Source organism: Sorex araneus, chromosome 4, assembly GCF_027595985.1.
Source record: "Sorex araneus isolate mSorAra2 chromosome 4, mSorAra2.pri, whole genome shotgun sequence".
NCBI classification, from domain to species: domain Eukaryota; kingdom Metazoa; phylum Chordata; class Mammalia; order Eulipotyphla; family Soricidae; genus Sorex; species Sorex araneus.
Genome location: NC_073305.1, coordinates 10,447,966 through 10,465,464, shown reverse-complemented (window position 1 = coordinate 10,465,464; position 17,499 = coordinate 10,447,966). Strand labels below are relative to the sequence as shown.

At 61.7% G+C, this 17,499-nt stretch overlaps 1 protein-coding gene across 2 annotated transcripts in view; it reads left to right on the top strand.

Annotated features, from left to right (window-relative positions):
- Positions 1-17,499, top strand: part of CFAP92 (cilia and flagella associated protein 92 (putative)) — a 33,531-nt gene that overhangs the window by 14,680 nt on the left and 1,352 nt on the right. The window contains exons 8-16 of one of the 2 annotated variants that reach the window (XM_055136739.1): positions 997-1,077; positions 1,896-2,045; positions 7,143-7,327; positions 9,388-10,271; positions 12,994-13,197; positions 14,987-15,287; positions 16,641-16,802; positions 16,937-17,128; positions 17,226-17,382. In XM_055136739.1, the coding sequence (XP_054992714.1) occupies positions 997-1,077; positions 1,896-2,045; positions 7,143-7,327; positions 9,388-10,271; positions 12,994-13,197; positions 14,987-15,287; positions 16,641-16,802; positions 16,937-17,128; positions 17,226-17,382 (2,316 nt within the window). The remainder of the gene's footprint in view (positions 1-996; positions 1,078-1,895; positions 2,046-7,142; positions 7,328-9,387; positions 10,272-12,993; positions 13,198-14,986; positions 15,288-16,640; positions 16,803-16,936; positions 17,129-17,225; positions 17,383-17,499) is intronic. The other variant, XM_055136738.1, reaches the window with a different exon arrangement.

Sequence of the window (17,499 nt, the reverse complement as noted above, 5' to 3'; positions counted from 1 at the left end):
GTGGCCCGGATCCGTGCCTGGCTCCCCATACCATCCCCCGAGCACTGCCAGGAGTTGACCCCCGAGTGCAGAACTAGGAGAAAGCCCTGAGCACTGCCGGGTGTGGCCCCAAAGTGGAAAAAAAGAACTCTGGAGCCAGGACACTTGGCCCCAGAATTCCGTGACCAGGGCTGCCCCAGTGACGCGCTCAGCCTCCCTGACTGGGTGTCGGGAGCTAGAGATGCAAGAACAAAGTCCCATAAGCCACTCTGGCCTCCTCTGTGAGTGCTCCTTCACCCAGTGCTCACTTCTTTTGTAGCATCTGTTATATTATTAATGTTTTGTTTGGGGGCCACACCTAGCATTCCTCAGGGCTTACTCCTGGCTCTGCCCTCAAGGATCACTGCTGGGTGCCAGAGCAATAGTGTAGCACGAGGGTGTTTGCCTTGCATGCAGCTAACCCCGGTTCAATCCTCTGCATCCTGTAATTTCTGAGCACAGAGCCTGGAGTAACCCCTGAGTATCTCTGGGTATGGCCTCAAAACCAAAGAAAAGATGCTCACTTCTGGCAGGGCTGGGGAGACCATATGTGGTACTGGGGTGGGACCCAGGTCCGCCACGTGCACTGCTCTGCCTCTCGGGGCCCAGACAAGTTTCCCAAAGCACTTATTGTGTTCTCATTGTGTTTGTCTTTGGCTTTGGAGCCACATTCAGCTGTGCTCGGCGTACCCCTGGCTTTGTGCTCAGGGATCACTCCTGGTGGGGCTCAGGGATTGAACCCAGGTCGGCCCCATGCCAGGCACAAGCCCTGCCCGCCCTGCCCGCCCTGCCCAGTCTGCCCGCTGTGCCCGCCCTGCCCGCTGATCATTCAAATCATTTTACTGAGGTTTTGTAACCATTTATTTTCATTCATTTTATCATTCTTTTGGCTCCTCCTGCGGGGCCGGGACGTGCCCCTTCTCCGGGCTTCTCTGCACTGGCCTCCTCGCTGCCTCCTCCCTGCGCCTTCTGTCTCAGCAGCCCTCCGCGGCCGCAGCACCGCCTCTATCAGACTGTCTCTCCTGGCGCCTCCAGCTCTGCTTCGTCAGGTTGCAGCCGGTGTGTGTGGGGCACGCGTGGCCCTTACCCCCTGGGCCTTGGGGTGGACGGTCTGGGACCTGCTGGATCTGGTGGTGGCACGTCCTTCCCTCTGCATCTGCTCAGTGCCGTGTGTGCGTGCGTGTGTGCGTGTGTGCGCATGCATATGTACGTGTATGAATGAGCGCTTGTGTGTGTGCATGTGTGTGTGAACGCCCATGTGTGTATATGTGTGTGCATGTGTTTGTGAGCGAACACCCCTGTGTGTGCATATGCGTGTGCATGTGAGCGAGCATCTGTGCGTGTGTGAGTGGGCACCCATATGCGTGTGTGCGTGTGTGTCAAGTGCTGGGCTTTCCCATCTGCTCCCATCACAGAACCCACAGTTCCTGGCTCTCGCTGCCCGTGACCCTGACCTCCCATGTCACCCCCTCTGTTGGAGGGGGTGACTGTTGGAGGCAGGTGCTGTGTGCCTGATGGGGGCGGGCTGAGGCTCCATGTGGCTGAGGCGCTTTTCCGGCATCCGTGATTCAGTCCCGAAGTTCAGCCCTCAGCCTCCACAGCGTCCAGAGCTGACCTGCCGTCTACCCACATCAGTATTCCCTCAGCCCACGTTCTGCGGGAGCCCCAGAAAGAAGCCCACTTTCTTCCTGCCTTGATGTATCCACCTGGAGACCCCTCTGGCAAATGCTGGGAAGGAGCAGAGCACAGAGAACAACCCCAGAAACTTCCAGAACCTTCCAGCACCTTCCAGAATCTCCCCAGCACGCCTGCCTGTCCACAAGGTGGTGCAGATGTGGGCTCCTTGCAGTGCTCAAGGCCTCCCTCTGTTTTCACAGCCAGACAAGCAGATTTGGCAGCAAAAAGGAAACTGTCGAGGAGAATGAAGAAAATGTCCAAGGACGAGGAGAGCGAGATGAGGCTGCTGATGGCCCCGTTCACCCCGGACGTCTTCTCCATCCAGCTGTCGCTCACGCCGCTGCTCGCAGGTGCGGCCATCCTGCCCTCCGGCCCCCGTGGGGCTGAGTGTCCTTGAGTGACCGCCACAGAGCCAAGCCCTGCTCTCTGCTGTCCTGGCCTGGGGAGGGGCGTGTCTGGGTGTCGGGGAATCAGGGCGAGTGCACACGCGTGTGCCCGCGGTGGGCAGGCTCTGCTCTGAGGGGTGCGAAGGCTGTCTCTCTGTTTGTGCCCGTACATGCATATGTACATGTATGAATGAGGGGAACGAAGGCTGTGTCTCTGTTTGTTTGTTTTGGGGCCACACCAGGCGGTGCTCGAGGCTCACTTCTGGCTCGGCAACTCGGGGGTCACTCCTGACGGGGCTCGGGGGACCATGGGGATGCCGGGGATCAAACCCCGGTCAGCCACGTGCAAGGCCAGCGCCCTCCCCCCTCCCCGCTGTGCTGGCGCCCCAGCCTGAGTGTCGCCCTATTGATTGCAGAATGAGAGGCTGTCTCCACCCGCACGCTCCTGAAGGCTTTTACAGACTCGTCCCACGAAGGGACTGAGGGAAGGGAAAGGTTATTTCTGTCCTGTTGTGTACTTTTTTGCTTTTTGGGTCACACCCGGCAATGCTCAGGGGTGACTCCTGGCTCTGCACTCAGGAATTACCCCTGACAGTGCTCTGGGGACCCTATGGGATGCTGGGAACCGAACCCGGGTCGGCCGCGTGCAAGGCAAACGCCCTCCCTGCTGTGCTATCTCTCTGGCCCCAGCCCCTGTCGTGTACTTTCTGTGATATGCTCCAGGCCGCCCCACAAACTGGCAACCGTGTTAGGGCTGGTGAGTGATTGTCACTATTTTGTTGTCTTCCACGGAGGAGCCAAAGTTCAGAGAAGCCAAGTAACTTACTCAAGGTCACAAAGCTCAGCGACAAGGGTTTGATTATTTTCTTTGTAAAACCCACCGTTTTTTTCTTTCTTTTTTTAATATATAAACTTGTGTTTCTAGAGTTTGATCAGAGATAAATGTTTATGTCCATGTATTTGGAAATAGAGACCTCAGAACATGTTTTGGTAAAAAAAAAAAACAAACAAAAAAACAAACAAACATTTTTTTGGTTTTAAAAAGGGTTATATGGAGAGAAAAAGTTCTTTTTTTTAGAGAAAATAACTTCTAACCTTTCCTGAATTTGGGAGGGCCATTAGCCTGAATACGCGCCCTCTAGTGGCAAGCGTGCAGACTCGCAGGCTTATATTGGGAGCAGAAACAGATGTGAAAGGGGTGTGTGTGTGTGAGTGTGTGTGTGTGTGTGTGTGTGTGTGTGTGTGTGGTGGGGCGGGGGGCAGGGGGAGGACAGCCGCTGTTGAATTCTGCAGACGAGATCCATAGCCTGGGCCCGCACTTGGTTGCTGTTGATAGGTTGTCAGGAAATACTGTTCACGCTTTAGCTTGCACTTTAAGTGCTTTTTGAAAACCAGCTTCCCTTCAAGGTGGGTCCTTCTGTGGTCCTGTGAGTTTTCCAGGGCCACTGTCTCTGCGAAGTGCTGCCGTGGCCCTGAGCCCGGGGGGGGGGCCCCCCGCAGGAGCCAGGGCCCCTCTGCGCTGCCGCCCCGTCAGCCGCCTCACTGGGGGCTAGAGGTGCTTTTGCACCTTCATTTCGCCACGAGGGGAGAAGCCCAAAGTCTGGTCCTACCTGGCATGACGGACTCCAGTGGGGGGAAGCCAAGACGGGGGGGCAACCCCTGACTGAGCTGTCCTTGGGGGCCTGCCCCGGCCCTATGCCAGCTCTGAGCTGAAGGCTGAATCCAGTCAAAGGGGGGAGGCTGGGGGCCGGAGCGATAGCACAGCGGGGAGGGTGTTTGCCTTGCACACGGCCGACCCAGGTTCGATCCCCGGCATCCCATATGGTCCCCCAAGCACCGCCAGGAGCAATTCCTGAGTGCATGAGCCAGGAGTAACCCCTGAGCATTGCTGGATGTGACCCCCCCAAAAAAGGCTGTTCCCAGCCAGAGGGCAGGGCTGGCGCCCACCTGAGCTACTGTGGAGCCTTGTACAGGCATGTACAGCTGTGTCTGCCGTGGCATGTACGTGGCCTGGAAGGCGACCACAGGACGCCAGCAGGGAGCGGCAGCAGGCCTCGTCCCTTAGACCAGTGCTACGGTTCACGGCGACTGGCTGAGCGTGGGTCTGTCTTTGCTGTAGGGCCATAACGCAGGAAGATCGATCCCGGGACCAGGGAGACAGCTCAGTGCATTGCCGCGCCTGGCTCGCAGGCAGGTGACCTGGGTTCAATCCCACAGAACCTTCCAGAACACCCTCTCCCCACCAAAAAAATAAAGATGAAAGAGAGAAAAAGACGATGACCAGAGAGCGTACAGGGGTCAGGGTGCCTGCCTGGCACAGGCCCTGCTCAGTCCCTGAGGACTGCCAGTGTCTCTGCCTAAGCACAGAGCCAGGAGCCAGCCCTGAGCACCACTGGGTGAGGCCCAAAGCGCCCCCACCCCCAACAGTAGAAACAACAGAAGAGATGAAGACGCCCCCAAGCCAGCCGGCAGCTTTGATCTTCATCTTCAATTTCAAACTGGGCCACAGACTTGGTTTACTCTGGTGGGGCGCCTTGGTTGGCCAGTAACCCAGTAGGATTCTAGAAAGTTCCTGGGCTCACCATGTACCTCTCCCTCAAAAGCATCGCCTGAGGGGGCTGGAGCGATAGCACAGCGGGGAGGGCGTTTGCCTTGCACGCGGCCGACCCGGGTTCGGTTCCCAGCATCCCATATGGTCCCCTGAGCACCGCCAGGGGTAATTCCTGAGTGCAGAGCCAGGAGTGACCCCTGTGCATCGCCAGGTGTGACCCAAAAAGCAAAAAAAAAAAAAAAGCATCGCCTGAGGGCAGGCCTGGGGTCTTGGCCCCCCCTGAGGTGATCGCTGCCCTCGCCCGGCCCCGCGTTCCCCACCAGGGGGGCAGCTACGCGGGGTCTTTCTGTGTGGGCCTGAGGAGACAGAGGGAGCCCTGAGGACTGCCCGGGACAGGCCCAGTCCCCGCCGTGTCCCCTGTCCCGTCGTCAGTGACCCCTCCCCGAGGGTGAGCGCTGGCTTAGAGGTGCCTGAGAAGTGCACTTGGGTCTCTCTCGGCTCACACCTCATGCGAGAGGCTGCCCGGCCCCCTCCCCCTCGAGTCCCTGCTGTCCCTGCTGGCCTGCACCAGGGGGTACCTGGGTTCATCTTCTGAGCAAACAGCGTCAGGGAGCCACGGACTCATCCTGGGCCACGCGACGACCCAGAGTCAGGCTGAGGATTTGAACCCCGTCCTTGCACTTCAAGGCCGGGGGCGGGACTGCATGCCCCGAGGCTCTGAGTCTGGTCCCCGGGGGGCCTGGCCGCCCAGCACCCCCAGGGCGGCTCTGACGGGAGCCCCTGGGAGTCCCAAACCCTGCCAGGCCTGAGCCCGCACAGCAGGGCCACGTCCACTGGGCAGAGGGTCGCTGAGAGTGACCCCAGGGCCCTAGCACTGCCGGGGAGCCCCCACAAAAGCAAACTAGAGGGGCCGGAGAGACAGGACAGTGGGGAGGGTGTTGGCCTCGCTCGCAGCTGCTGACCCTGGTTCGGTCCCCGGCGTCCCGTATGGTCTCCGCAGGCTGCCGGGAGAGATTCCTGAGTGCAGGGCTGGGAGCACCCCTTGAGCACCACCCGTTGTGGCCCCCCAAACAAAAGACAAAGCAAACTAGTACTTTTACTGTGGGGGAGGGGTGCTGCCCAGTACGTCCACACCTGGGGAAATGGGTGGACCTCGCTGGACCAAGTGTCTTGTTTTGTTTTGTTTTTTCTTTTGCTTTTTTGGCCACACCCGGTGACCAGTGATGCTCAGGGGTCACTCCTGGCTCTGCACTCAGGAATTACTCCTGGTGGTGCTCGGGGGACCCTGTGGGATGCTGGGGATCAAACCTGGGTCAGGCCGTGTGCAAGGCAAGCGCCCTCCCCGCTGTGCTGTCGCTCCAGCCCCTGGCCCAGTGTCCTCACGGCTCCTGGTGTCCGGGCGGGGGGTCAGTTGGCCCTATCCCGGGGCGGCTGTTGCGAAAGCTCCACAGCAGCCCGTGCCCACGCCGGAGCCGGCATCACCGCCACGGCACGGGGGCAGACGCGGGCGCTGCCTGCTCCGGGCCAGGGCCTGTCGCCACCTGCGCCAGAGGCTTTTCAGCAGAAGGTTCGTGGTCTGCGCGGTGCCGGCCGGCGGCTCAGCTGCTCCTGGACGGGACGCAGAGGGCAGCGTCTGCAGCTGTGTCCTTCGGTTGGACTCTAAGGACCCTCCGAGGATCCTTAAAGAATGGCTGGGGCCACCATGCTCGCAGCACTGGGACAGCTTTCACACCCCCGTGGGGGGGTCGGAGCAATAGGGGGGCGCTTCCCTTGTACCCGGCCAACCCTAGTTAGATCCCCGGTATCCCATAGGACCCCCCTGAGCACCGCCAGGAGCGCGGAGCCAGGAGTCATCCCTGAGCATTGCTGGCTGTGGCCCAACAACAGCCACCCAAACCCCTCGGGGGCGTGTTCCCGCAGCCCTGGAACCCAGACTGAGCGTCCCCGAACCCACGGGTGGCCCAGAAGGGCCTCTGCGGCGAGGTGATCCCAAGATCTAAGTTGGGCTGGAGCAACAGTGCAGCGGGGAGGGCGTTTGCCTTGCATGTGGCTGACCCGGGTTCGATCTCCGGCATCCCATAGGGTCCCCTGAGCACCGCCAGGAGTAATTCCTGAGTGCAGAGCCAGGAGTAAGCCTGAGCCTTGCCAGGTGTGACCCAAAAAGCAAAGAAAAAAAAAAGTAGTGTTAGGCCGGAGCAATAGCACAGCGGGTAGGGCGTTTGCCTTGCACGCGGCCGACCTGGGTTCAATCCCCGGCATCCCATATGGTCCCCCAAGCACTACCAGGAGCAATTCCTGAGTGCAGAGCCAGGAGTAACCCCTGAGCATCGCTGGGTGTGACCCAAAAAGCAAAAAAAAAAAAAAAAAGTAGTGGACAGTTGTTGTGGGACTTTGCTGGCGAAAGGGCGGGTGACTCGCAATGTCTCCCCCAGTAGTCGGGTTCGGGCCGGGCCCTCTCGGCCTCCGCCCGCCCTGGGGCTGAGGCGGTGCCTGTCTCCTCCCCCCCCCAGGATGGAAGATGGTGCTGAGCCGGGGCCACGGGCGCTCCCCCAACATCCTAGACTGCTTCCTGACCTTGAAGACCGAGGAGCCCCTCATGACCGAGCAGCAGCGGCAGGAGCTGAACCCGATGACCATCAAGATCAACCGCCTGAGCCGCCTGCCCTCGTCCCCGGTGCCGCTCTGGAAGCTGGAGGTGCGCCCGGCCACGCCGCTGCCCCGGGCCCTGCCTGTCGCCAGCGGGGGCTGGTCACGGGCTGTCTCCAGCTTCTCGCCCTGGCCAGAGTGCGTCTGCACCCCTGTTCCGGCACCCCGGGTCTAGCCCTGCCGGCCAGGGGAGCTGAGGTCTCCGGGTTCAGGACCCCCAGGGTCTCTCCAGGGCAGGGGGCTGAGTCTCCCTTCCCACGGAGCCCCTGGAATTCCTCATTACAGCGGTAGCAACCCCCCCGAAGTGACTTCTTTGCGAGCCCCCAGGCTGAGCACTGATTTTCAACCTAGGGAGTTGCTGCCTCAACACCTATGACCCCATCCTGGAGGCTCAGGTCCCCGTCTCCCTCTGCTGAGTCCTCCCAGCACACAAGGCTGGGCCCACTCTGATTCCCCGTGTCTCATATAAGCTCCTCCAAGCCCTGTCAGGAGTGACCCTGACACGGAGTGTGGAGTGAGCCCTGAGCACAGAGCCGGGAGTCAGCCCTGAGCATGGAGCTGGGAGTGAGCCCTGAGCACAGAGTCAGGAGTTAACCCTGAGCACAGAGCCGGGAGTCAGCCCTGAGCACAGAGCCAGGAGTCAGCCCTGAGCACAGAGTTGGGAGTTAACCCTGAGCACAGAGCCAGGAGTTAACCCTGAGCACAGAGCCGGGAGTCAGCCCTGAGCATGGAGCCGGGAGTGAGCCCTGAGCACAGAGTCGGGAGTTAACCCTGAGCACAGAGCCGGGAGTCAGCCCTGAGCACAGAGTTGGGAGTTAACCCTGAGCACAGAGCCAGGAGTCAGCCCTGAGCACAGAGTTGGGAGTGAGCACCTAGGCAGGAGTGAGCCCTGAGCACAGAGCCGGGAGTCAGCCCTGAGCATGGGGAATGTGGTCCCCAAACTCTCTCCCTCCCATGCCCCAACACGAAAAACGCCTGGTTGAGGATTTGCCAGTTGTCTTCTGGCACAGGGGAAGGCACAGTGGGCTTTGGCCGAGAGCCCACGGGTGCCCTGTGGTTCCCGGGGCCGGGGACACAACGGCTACGGCCGGACACGCTGCAGCCGCCACGTGGGAGCGAGCGCCTCCTTGCAGACCGCTGCACGCGGGCTCGCTTTGTCCCCGAGCCCGGCAGACAGGGATTCTGTTTCCCGCAGTCTGAGAGGAGGAGCTGGCGCATGTGAGGAAGATGACTAGGAAGGAAGCCGGCTTCTGGGGGTGGCTCAGGGCCCCAGGAGGGTCTGTGCGTGGAGACCCCACAGCCCGTCAGCTGGCACAGGTTCCCCGGGACACAGCCGGGGGCAGCTTTCCTGCCGGGCCTGATGCTGACCACCTTCCGCTGCCCGGGCCTGCAGTGTCCAGGGCTGTACCAGGAGGTGCCCAGTGGACAAGGCGGTGCCCAGGGACGGAACTGGGGTGGGTGGGCATCAGGCAAGGCCACCACCTTCACTCGTTCCCATCCCTCTGGCCCCTTTCACCAGCGAATGGTCCAATTTCCGTCGCTGTGGTTGTTGCTTCTCAAATTTCCCCGGAGCGATAGCACAGCAGTTGGGCGTTCACCTTTCACGCAGCCCGACTCGAGTTCGATTCCTCCGCCCCTCTTGGAGAGCCTGGCAAGCTACCAAGAGTATCAAGCCCGCGTGGCAGAGCCTGGCAAGCTCCCCGTGCGTATTGGATATGCCAAAAACAGTAACAATAAGTCTCTCAATGAGAGATGTTACTGGTGCCCGATCGAATAAATCGATGAGCAACGGGATGACAGTGACAGTGACAGTGACTGTATTGCCCTTTGCCTTGGCTCGGACTTTGGGTGTTCGAGCATCTCGGCTGCTCCTCCCGGGGCGTGTATGGGTCAGCTCGGAACCAGACCGACAGGTGTGCGTAGGGCACCTGACCCATGTCCAGGGCACACCCTGCTTGGGAGGAGGGTCTGGGGGCAGTCACAAAGTCTGGGAGGAGGATCTGGGTGCTCCCAGGGGTGTTCTGGGGGAGTGGTGGGAGGTCGAGCCGTGGGGTCTGCGGGGGCCACACGCTTGGGGTCCTGACTTGCCGCCTCCTTGTTGGAACCTAGAGCCAGTGCACGCCCGTCTACTGCAAGTACCAGTTTCCCGGCATGCCGGCACACGTGACCGACGGGTATCCCCACAGCAGCCGCATCTACCTCCAGGACGTCAACGTCATCTTCCTGGGGGACATGCACCCCGGGGACGTGCGGGAGCTCCTGGAAGGCCCACCCCTGCTGGTCGAGGTGCACGACCGGGACCTCAAGACCGAGAACAGCAGCCAGAGGCCCGCTCTGTTCGGCGAGGAGCCCCTGGACACCTACCCCAACCTCCACGCCTTCGTCTCCCCCCGAGACCCCGAGTCCCACCCCTCTGAGTCACAGCATAAGACGTGGGACCCGTACGGGGTGGCCCGAGTCAGCTTCGCGGACCTCCTCCTGGGCCACAAGTCCCTGAACCTGTCTGTCCCCATCCACCGCTGCGAGCCGCCGCCCACCAACCCCAGCCTGCACAAGAGGCGGCCGCGGGCCCTGGACAGCGTCCAGCCCCTGCCCGCGGGCGACTACCTGGAGGCCCACTCCCAGATCAAGCTGCGGGTGGACGTCGAGGTCCCCCTGCCGCAGGCCGGGCCCGAGACCCCCGAGCCCGACCCCACGGGCCCCCCGTTTGGCCGCGTCATCTTCGTGTTCGGGTCCAGGCAGCACCTGCTCCTGCGGCCACTGCTCCACGACATCACGGTCATCAATGCCAGGGCCCTCCACGTGGACACCTACCCGCTGGGCAACGTCTCGCAGGTCCTGCCGGCCATCAGGGTGCGCATGAACGTCAAGGACCGGCAGGACCTGGACGTGATCACCGGCTTCCACCTGCTGGACGGGCAGCGCCACCTGCTCGTCCTGGAGGGCCTGCCCTGCCAGGGCCTGAAGCGCCTGTGGGAGAACTACCAGAGCCGGTAGGGGCCCGCTCGGCGCCGGGGCAGGGGGAGGCCTGGGACGGGGAGCTGCGTCCAAGCCTGGAGGCCTTCCCGGAGGAAGGCACTTCCTGTCCTGCACCTGCCCCGCGCCCCAGCCCTGACTCGCCCAGGGCTGTCCCAGGAGTTATCCCAGCAGGCCGATGGTCCTCAGGGCCTGAGGGGTTGGGAACTCGGGGGCTGCCCCAGTGTGGCGACCTTGGGCATAGGGAAAGTGAATCGTAACTCAGTAAAATGTTGATCCGCCGGTGAGTTAATGCAAGGCCACTGGCTTCCTCCTCTCCACAGTTTAGATGAAATGAAGGAGTACTGTAAATGAGTCTAATGGAGTTTAGGGAGAATTTTGAGGGGGTCGTTTGGGCCACACCTGATGGTTATCAGGGCCTTTACTCCCGGCTCTGTGCTCAGGGCTCACTCCTGACAGGGCTGAGGGGGTCAGGAATTAAGCCCAGCTTGGGGGCCAGCTGTGGCTGAGGCAAGCTCCTTGCCCACTCGACTATCTCTCTAGATCCTGGAAATTAATTTTGAACAAGAACAATAATGACAGAATAATTAATGACAGTAACATGATACCTTAATTTGTGGGGTAAAGCTAGAACATGATTTTGAGGAAATAGCTTTAGAGACTGCAACAAGTGTTCAGGTCATGTCAGTAATTAAGCAATTTGTAAGCTAGTAAGATCATTTAAAACTATTTTTTAATTTCAGGTTGGGAATGTGGCACAGTGATAAGCACGTGTCTGGCATGCCTGAATTTTATTCCTGGCACTTGGGGGGAAGGGACAGATTAGATTGTTTAATGAAGCTTTAAGATACAAAAACTGATGCAAATATCAATTGAACTTCTGCATACTATATATATATATATATATATATATATATATATATATATATATATATCTTGAGATCCAGCTGGATCTCATTCCTGTGACCCTAAAGAGCCCCCAGTGCAATATCGTTGAAAGGGCCAAGTCCAGATGGACTTCTAAGATCTCAGGGAAAGGACGAAATGAGATGTTACTGGGCCCGCCCAAGAAATCGGTGTTTAATGGGATATCGTGATCGTGATATATAGCACTGTCACTGTAGCATTGTCGTCCCATTGTTCATCGATTTGCTCAAGTGGGCACCAGTAACGTCTCCATTGTGAGACTTGTTACTGTTTTTGGCATATCAAATATGCCATGGGTAGCTTGCCAGGCTCTGCCGTGCGGGCGGGAGGTAGCTTGCCAGGCTCTTCGAGAGGGACAAAGGAATCGAACCCGGGTCAGCCATGTGCAAGGCAAACGCCCTACACGCTGTGTTGTCGCTCCAGTCCCATATATATGTATATGTACGTATATATACCTGTATATATATTGTGCTGGCTGCTCCTGTGAGGGCTCAAGGATGGGGTGCTACTCAGCTGAGCACTGTAAAAATTACCAAGCACTGTGCAAGTACTGAGTGATGTGCAAGTACTGAGCTCGGTGTACTGAACACTGTGTAAGTACTTATTGCTATGTGAGGACTGAGCGCTGTGTAGGTACTGTGCTGTGCCACCGCTTGCTGCTCTAGCTGTGAGTGGCCCAGTCGTAACTCAGGGTGCCGTCCGACTTGCACGTCAGAGATTCAGCAGGCTCCAGCACCCTTCTCCCGCCCGCCGTGGCTGAGGTTAGCTCTGAGCCAGGCCCGTGTGTGCCGTCTTAGTGCAGGGTAAGTGGGTGACACTGCAGCCACATACAGACTCTCCCGGCCCTGTGACGGAACGATCCCATCAAGGGCTGGAGCACAGCAGGGAGGGCACCTGCCCCGCATACGGCAGACCGGGGGTCAGTCCCCGGCACACCATGTGGCCCCCTAGTCTGCTAGGAGTAAGCTCCCCCTGACCACCAGGTACGACACCAAAACCAAACATAGAAAAAAGAAAAGAGGGGCTGGAGCAATAGCACAGTGGGTAGGGCGTTTGCCTTGCACGCGGCCAACCCGGGTTCGATTCCCAGCATCCCATATGGTCCCCTGAGCACCACCAGGAGTAATTCCTGAGTGCAAAGCCAGGAGGTAACCCCTGTGCATCGCTGGGTGTGACCCAAAAAGAAAAAAAAAAGAAAAAAGAAAAGAAAGTTAGGGGGCTGGAGCGATAGCACAGCGGGTAGGGCGTTTGCCTTGCACGCGGCCGACCCGGGTGCTCAGCATCCCATATGGTCCCCTGAGCACTGCCAGGAGTAATTCCTGAGTGCAAAGCCAGGAGTAACCCCTGTGCATCGCCAGGTGTGACCCAAAAAGAAAAAAGAAAAGAAAGTTGATCTCGTCTATCTTCGCTCCTGCCCTCATTAATTCATCCCAGACTGGAGCAATAGCACAGCGGGGAGGGCGTCTGCCTTACATGCGGCCGACCCAGGTTCAAGCCTCGGCATCCCATAGGGTCCCCCGAGCACCGCCAGGAGTAATTCCTGAGTGCAGAGCCAGGAGCAACCCCTGAGCATCTCTGGGCGTGACCCAAAAAGAAAAAAAAAATCATCCCAGGTCTCCGGCTGCCACTAGCCTGGTTCCGGGTCCCGCAGCTGTGCTACCCAGAGACAGCTGTCAAATGGGATTGAGGGTCCGTGAACCCGGAGCCTATTTGCACCCAGCAGAGGGTCCCGTCCAGACAGGGTGGGAGGCCCCGGGCCCGTTGCTCGCGCCGAGTGTGCGAGCCGTGCCCGGCGCCCCGGCCGCGTTGCAGGATCGCCGTGGCGGAGCGCAGGCCGTGCGCGCCCTTCAAGGCGCTGTACAACTCACAGCTGCTCTTCCGCCGCCGCCTGTACGGGGACCTGGACAGCGTCGTGTACCACGTGCGCCTCTGCCAGCCCCTGGAAGAGCTGATGCGGCGCCCAAAGCTCTACCTGCGGGACACGGTGCCGAAGCCCGTCTTCCAGGCCCTGACCAGGTGCGCGAGGCGGCTAGCGGGGGCGGGGAGCCCCGGTGATCTGGGCTCGTGGCGCCCATATGGAACGGGTCCCGTCCGCGCATGTCCAGGCACAGGGCGGGCTGCCGGGGGAGGCAAGGGGAGGAGTTCGCGTGGTCCCGCCCTCTCCGGCCCTCGGGGCGCGGCTGCTGAGTGCGGGCCCACGGCGGGGTGGACACATGCAGGAGCCCCGCGCCTTGGTGGCCTTTGACCCCCCCCCCCCCCGTCGGGGTGGACCCGTGCAGAAGCTCCGCGCCCTCATGGCCTCTGGCCCCCCACGGCGGGGTGGACACGTGCCGGGGCCCTGCACTCTCGTGGCCTCAGGCCCCTGTGACCCCTTTCTTTCCACTCACCTCTCGGGGGTGCTGCTGGGGTGACTTTATCTGCTCGAGGACGTTGAGCCATGCCTGGGGCTCAGCTCTGAGGGTCCCTGGCCCGGGCCCACCGAGGCTTTTCTTTTCTTTTCTTTTTTTTTTTTTTTGCTTTTTGGGTCACACCCAGCGATGTTCAGGGGTTACTCCTGGCTTTGCACTCAGGAATTACTCCTCGCAGTGCTTGGGGGGCCATATGGGATGCCAGGGATCGAACCCAGGTTGGCCGCGTGCAAGGCAAACGCCCTCCCCGCTGTGCTATTGCTCCGGCCCCCCACCGAGGCTTTTCTGAAAGGCCACGTGACGGCTCCGTCACACCAGCCGCATCACTGGGACCCGCCTATGTTCTCAGGGACATATTCTAGGGTAGCCCCACAGCTGGGGGGGGCATTGCCAGATACAGCAGGGGGGTCCCGGGGGTGGTGCCCCCCGTCTGCCAGCCACACGCCTCCCTCCCGCTCCTCGAGCCTCTCTCCAAGAAATGCATGTCCTGATCCAGGGCTGGGGCCTGGGGCTCAGGGGACAGACCCTGCTGCCCCAGCGGGTGCTCGGTTGGTCACTCCCCGGCCCGTCCCCTGCTGCCTGCTGGAGGCCGAGTCGCACCTTTAAATAGCAAACAGTGTCCGGGCGCCTTTCCCTGCAGCGCGTGGTGGGTCCGTTCAGTGCTCAGGCCGTGTGGGGGCTGGGGAGGGGGGCACTGGGCTGTTCGGGGGACCCAGGGGTGCTGGGGATCGAACCCGGGGCCTCCGGGCAGGCTTGTACTCCTCCCTGAGTTCTTGCACTGGCCCCAAGCGTCAGTGGGGCTGAGAGGCCTGAGTGCGGGTGACTGGGGGGCCAGCGGCCTGAGAGCAGCCACTACCGGACAGGCCGCTACTGCTTCAGTCCGGCCGCGTGTCTCAGCCGAGGGGGCGCAGGGGAGGGGTGTGCCTGGTAGGGCAATGGCGCTCCCCCTGCCGCGGGCAGTTCCAGAACCAGCGGGGAGACGCATGCGCGCGTGTGCCCAGTATCCGCATGTCACATGTGTACACTGTGGAGCCGGGAGAGGCAGAGGGAGGACAGTGCCGCGGAGTGGCTTCCTCCAGGCAGGCCTCCTTGCAGTGGGGGAGGGCAGGGAGACCAGGTGCAGGCAGGGGTGGGCTCCCCAGTGCAGCTCTGGGCAAGTGGAGGGAGGGGTCCCGGGCTGCAGTGCTTTGCTTCGTGGGTAGCTCTCGGCTGGGGTGGGGGGCTCTGATGCGCAGCCCCCGCTCGGGGTCAGCCTGTGGGGCTGTTCCGGCGGGGTCTGGGCTGGGGTGCTGCGTGGGCCAAGGCAGACCCCAGGGGCAGCCGCCTCATTGTTCTCCCATCGGGGACTCGGGCACCTCCCACCCGACCCTCACGGCGGGCGGCCCCGCCTGCCGCAGGATCTACGACATCTGCCTCCAGAACACGCGGCTCAGGGAGGTGGTCGCCAGGGGCCTGCTGCCGTCCGCGGCCATGGTCCGGCTCCTGAGCCAGCAGCTGGGGCTGCCCGTCGCGCAGGAGGAGTTCCTGGAGGAGGAGGGGCTGGCCACCTTCATCCTGCCCTGCTCCCCGCGCCCGGGGCCGGCCCCGAAGCCGCGCGTCAGCCTGTTCCAGGACATCGAGGAGCACCAGGCGCGGTACCTGCAGTGGCGGGAGAGCATCGCGCTGCAGGGCCAGGAGCGCGGCCGCAGCTTCATCCAGGTGGGCGCCCGCCCGCCAGCTCCCGCCCGCTCGCCCGAGGCCTCCTGCGCTGCTGGCCCGTCCTCCGAAAGGGACTCGGGGGGTCCCGGGACCTGGGCCGCAGACCTCTGCCACGTTCCTGTCCTCCAGGGCGGCCGTGGCCCGTGCCCGTGCCGGTCCCTGGCCGCCTGAGGGTGGGCTCGGGTCCGGGCTTGGGGCTTGGTCGAGGCTGGCGTCAGCCTGGGCGAGAGTGTGACGCGGACTGTTCGCGTTTCTCCTGGGGGAAGCCCGAGTGTCTCGTGTGCATCACCCTGGCCCGTCTTTTTCCCTCCGGTGGCGGAGCAGTGCCCCCAGGGCCCCGTCTGCATGGCCTGAGGGTGGCAGCTCTGCCAGCCTGTGTGTGTGGGGGGGGGGGGGTCTGCGCCCGTCTTTGCCCTGTTTAAAAGGCCAGTGTTCAGGGACTGGAGGGGGTACAGTGGGCAGGGCACTGGGGCTCTTGCCTTGCATGTGGCCAACCCGGGTCCAATCCCCAGCACCCCAGGTGGCCCCCTGAGCCCCCCCGGAGTGATCTCTGGGCAGGTCTTGTCTTAGTTGTTTTTTTCCCTTGGGCGAGGGGCTGAGATCCAGCGGCAGGGCGGGTGCCTCCCCTCCTGGGCTTCCTTCCTGCCCTTCGGGCCCCAGCAGTGCCCAGGGCCCCATGTGTGCCTGAAGCCCCGGGCCAGCAGGCTGAGCTGTTTCCTGGAGGGGGCGGGGGCACAGCTGGTGGTGCTCGGGGCCGTGGACGGCTCTGCTCAGGGGACCAGATGTGATGCTGGGGACTTCAACCACTGGCCCCGGTAGGGCTGGGCAGGACCCAGTGTGTCCCCACCCCACCAGACTCCCCGGATTGGTCTTTTTTTTTTTTTTTTTTTTTTTTTTTTGCTTTTTGGGTCACACCCGGCAATGCCCAGGGGTTACTCCTGGCTCTACACTCAGGAATCACTCCTGGTGGTGCTCAGGGGACCCTATGGGATGCTGGGAACGGAACCCAGGTCGGCCGCGTGCAAGGCAAACGCCCTCCCCGCTGTGCTATCACTCCAGCCCCCTGGATTGTTCCTTATTTTAAAAAATCCAACGGACTATTAACTCGAGAGCTTACTCTGGGCTCCAGGGCGTCCTGACTGGGGCCCACCAGCCCACAAGATTCTCTGTATTTTTTTTAATGGGTGGGGGGTGTGGGGACACCTGGCGATGCCCAGGGGTCACTCCTGGCTCTGCAGCCTCCTTCCTTGGGCTGAGAGCCAGCTCCCGGGGGGGCTTTGGGGAGGGCGATGCCCCTTCCAGGGGAACAGGCCGAGGCCCGTGGCCGCTGAAGGGCCCTGCGGGTTTCCCCAGAGCAACATCCTGAGCGCCTACCAGGCCGGCAGGAGGCCCGCGCCGCCCGTGGGGAAGGCCCTGCACATCTCCGCCCCGGCTGCCTCCGTCTTCAACTACAGCTCGCAGGCCCTCAACCCTGCAGTGCTGGCCAGGAAGGAGCTGCAGCAGGAGATGGCCAGGGTGAGGCCGGGGCCCTCCGGGGGAGGGCAGGGGTGGGGGCGCAGGGCTGCGGCCACGTGAGTCCAGTCCCGGGTTCTGCCCCTCGGTGGGGGTTTCTTCAGGGACCCCGTCATGCCCACCTGACCCCTCCCCAGGTGCCCCGGAAGAGATTCACCTACTCCCAGAAGTACCTCTCGGCCATGGTGGACTGCCGTGACCCCGAGGAGGAGGGGGCGGCGAGGCGGGCGCCCCTGCGGGCCTGGCTCCCAGCCAAGGGCTTCCAAGTGACGGGCCTGCAGAACACCGACTACCTCTTCCCGCTGCAGCTGGGCACCGCGTTCACCGAGGTCAGGCGGGGGCCGGGGGGCGGGCGTGTGTGTGTGTGTGTGTGTGTGTGTGTGTATCTGGGGGGAGGGGGGGTCCTGACTTCGTGCCCCTGGACAGGAGTGGCAGGAAGGGGCGCTGTTCCGGAACGTGCTGGAGAACGTGCTGGACCGAGACAGGTGGCCCTGGGACCAACGCCACCTGGACTTCGAGCTGTACAAGAAGCCCCCTCCGTACTTCCAGCTGCCCCCGGTGCCGAAGCGCAAGCCCGTGCCAGGTGAGCCCCTCTGCCTCCTCGGGGGAGCTGCTTGGCATCGGTTCCAGAACTTTCTGGGCGTGGCAAGGCAGCCGCTGTGGGACCGCTCGCATCCAGGGGTCTCGGCGAGAGACGGTG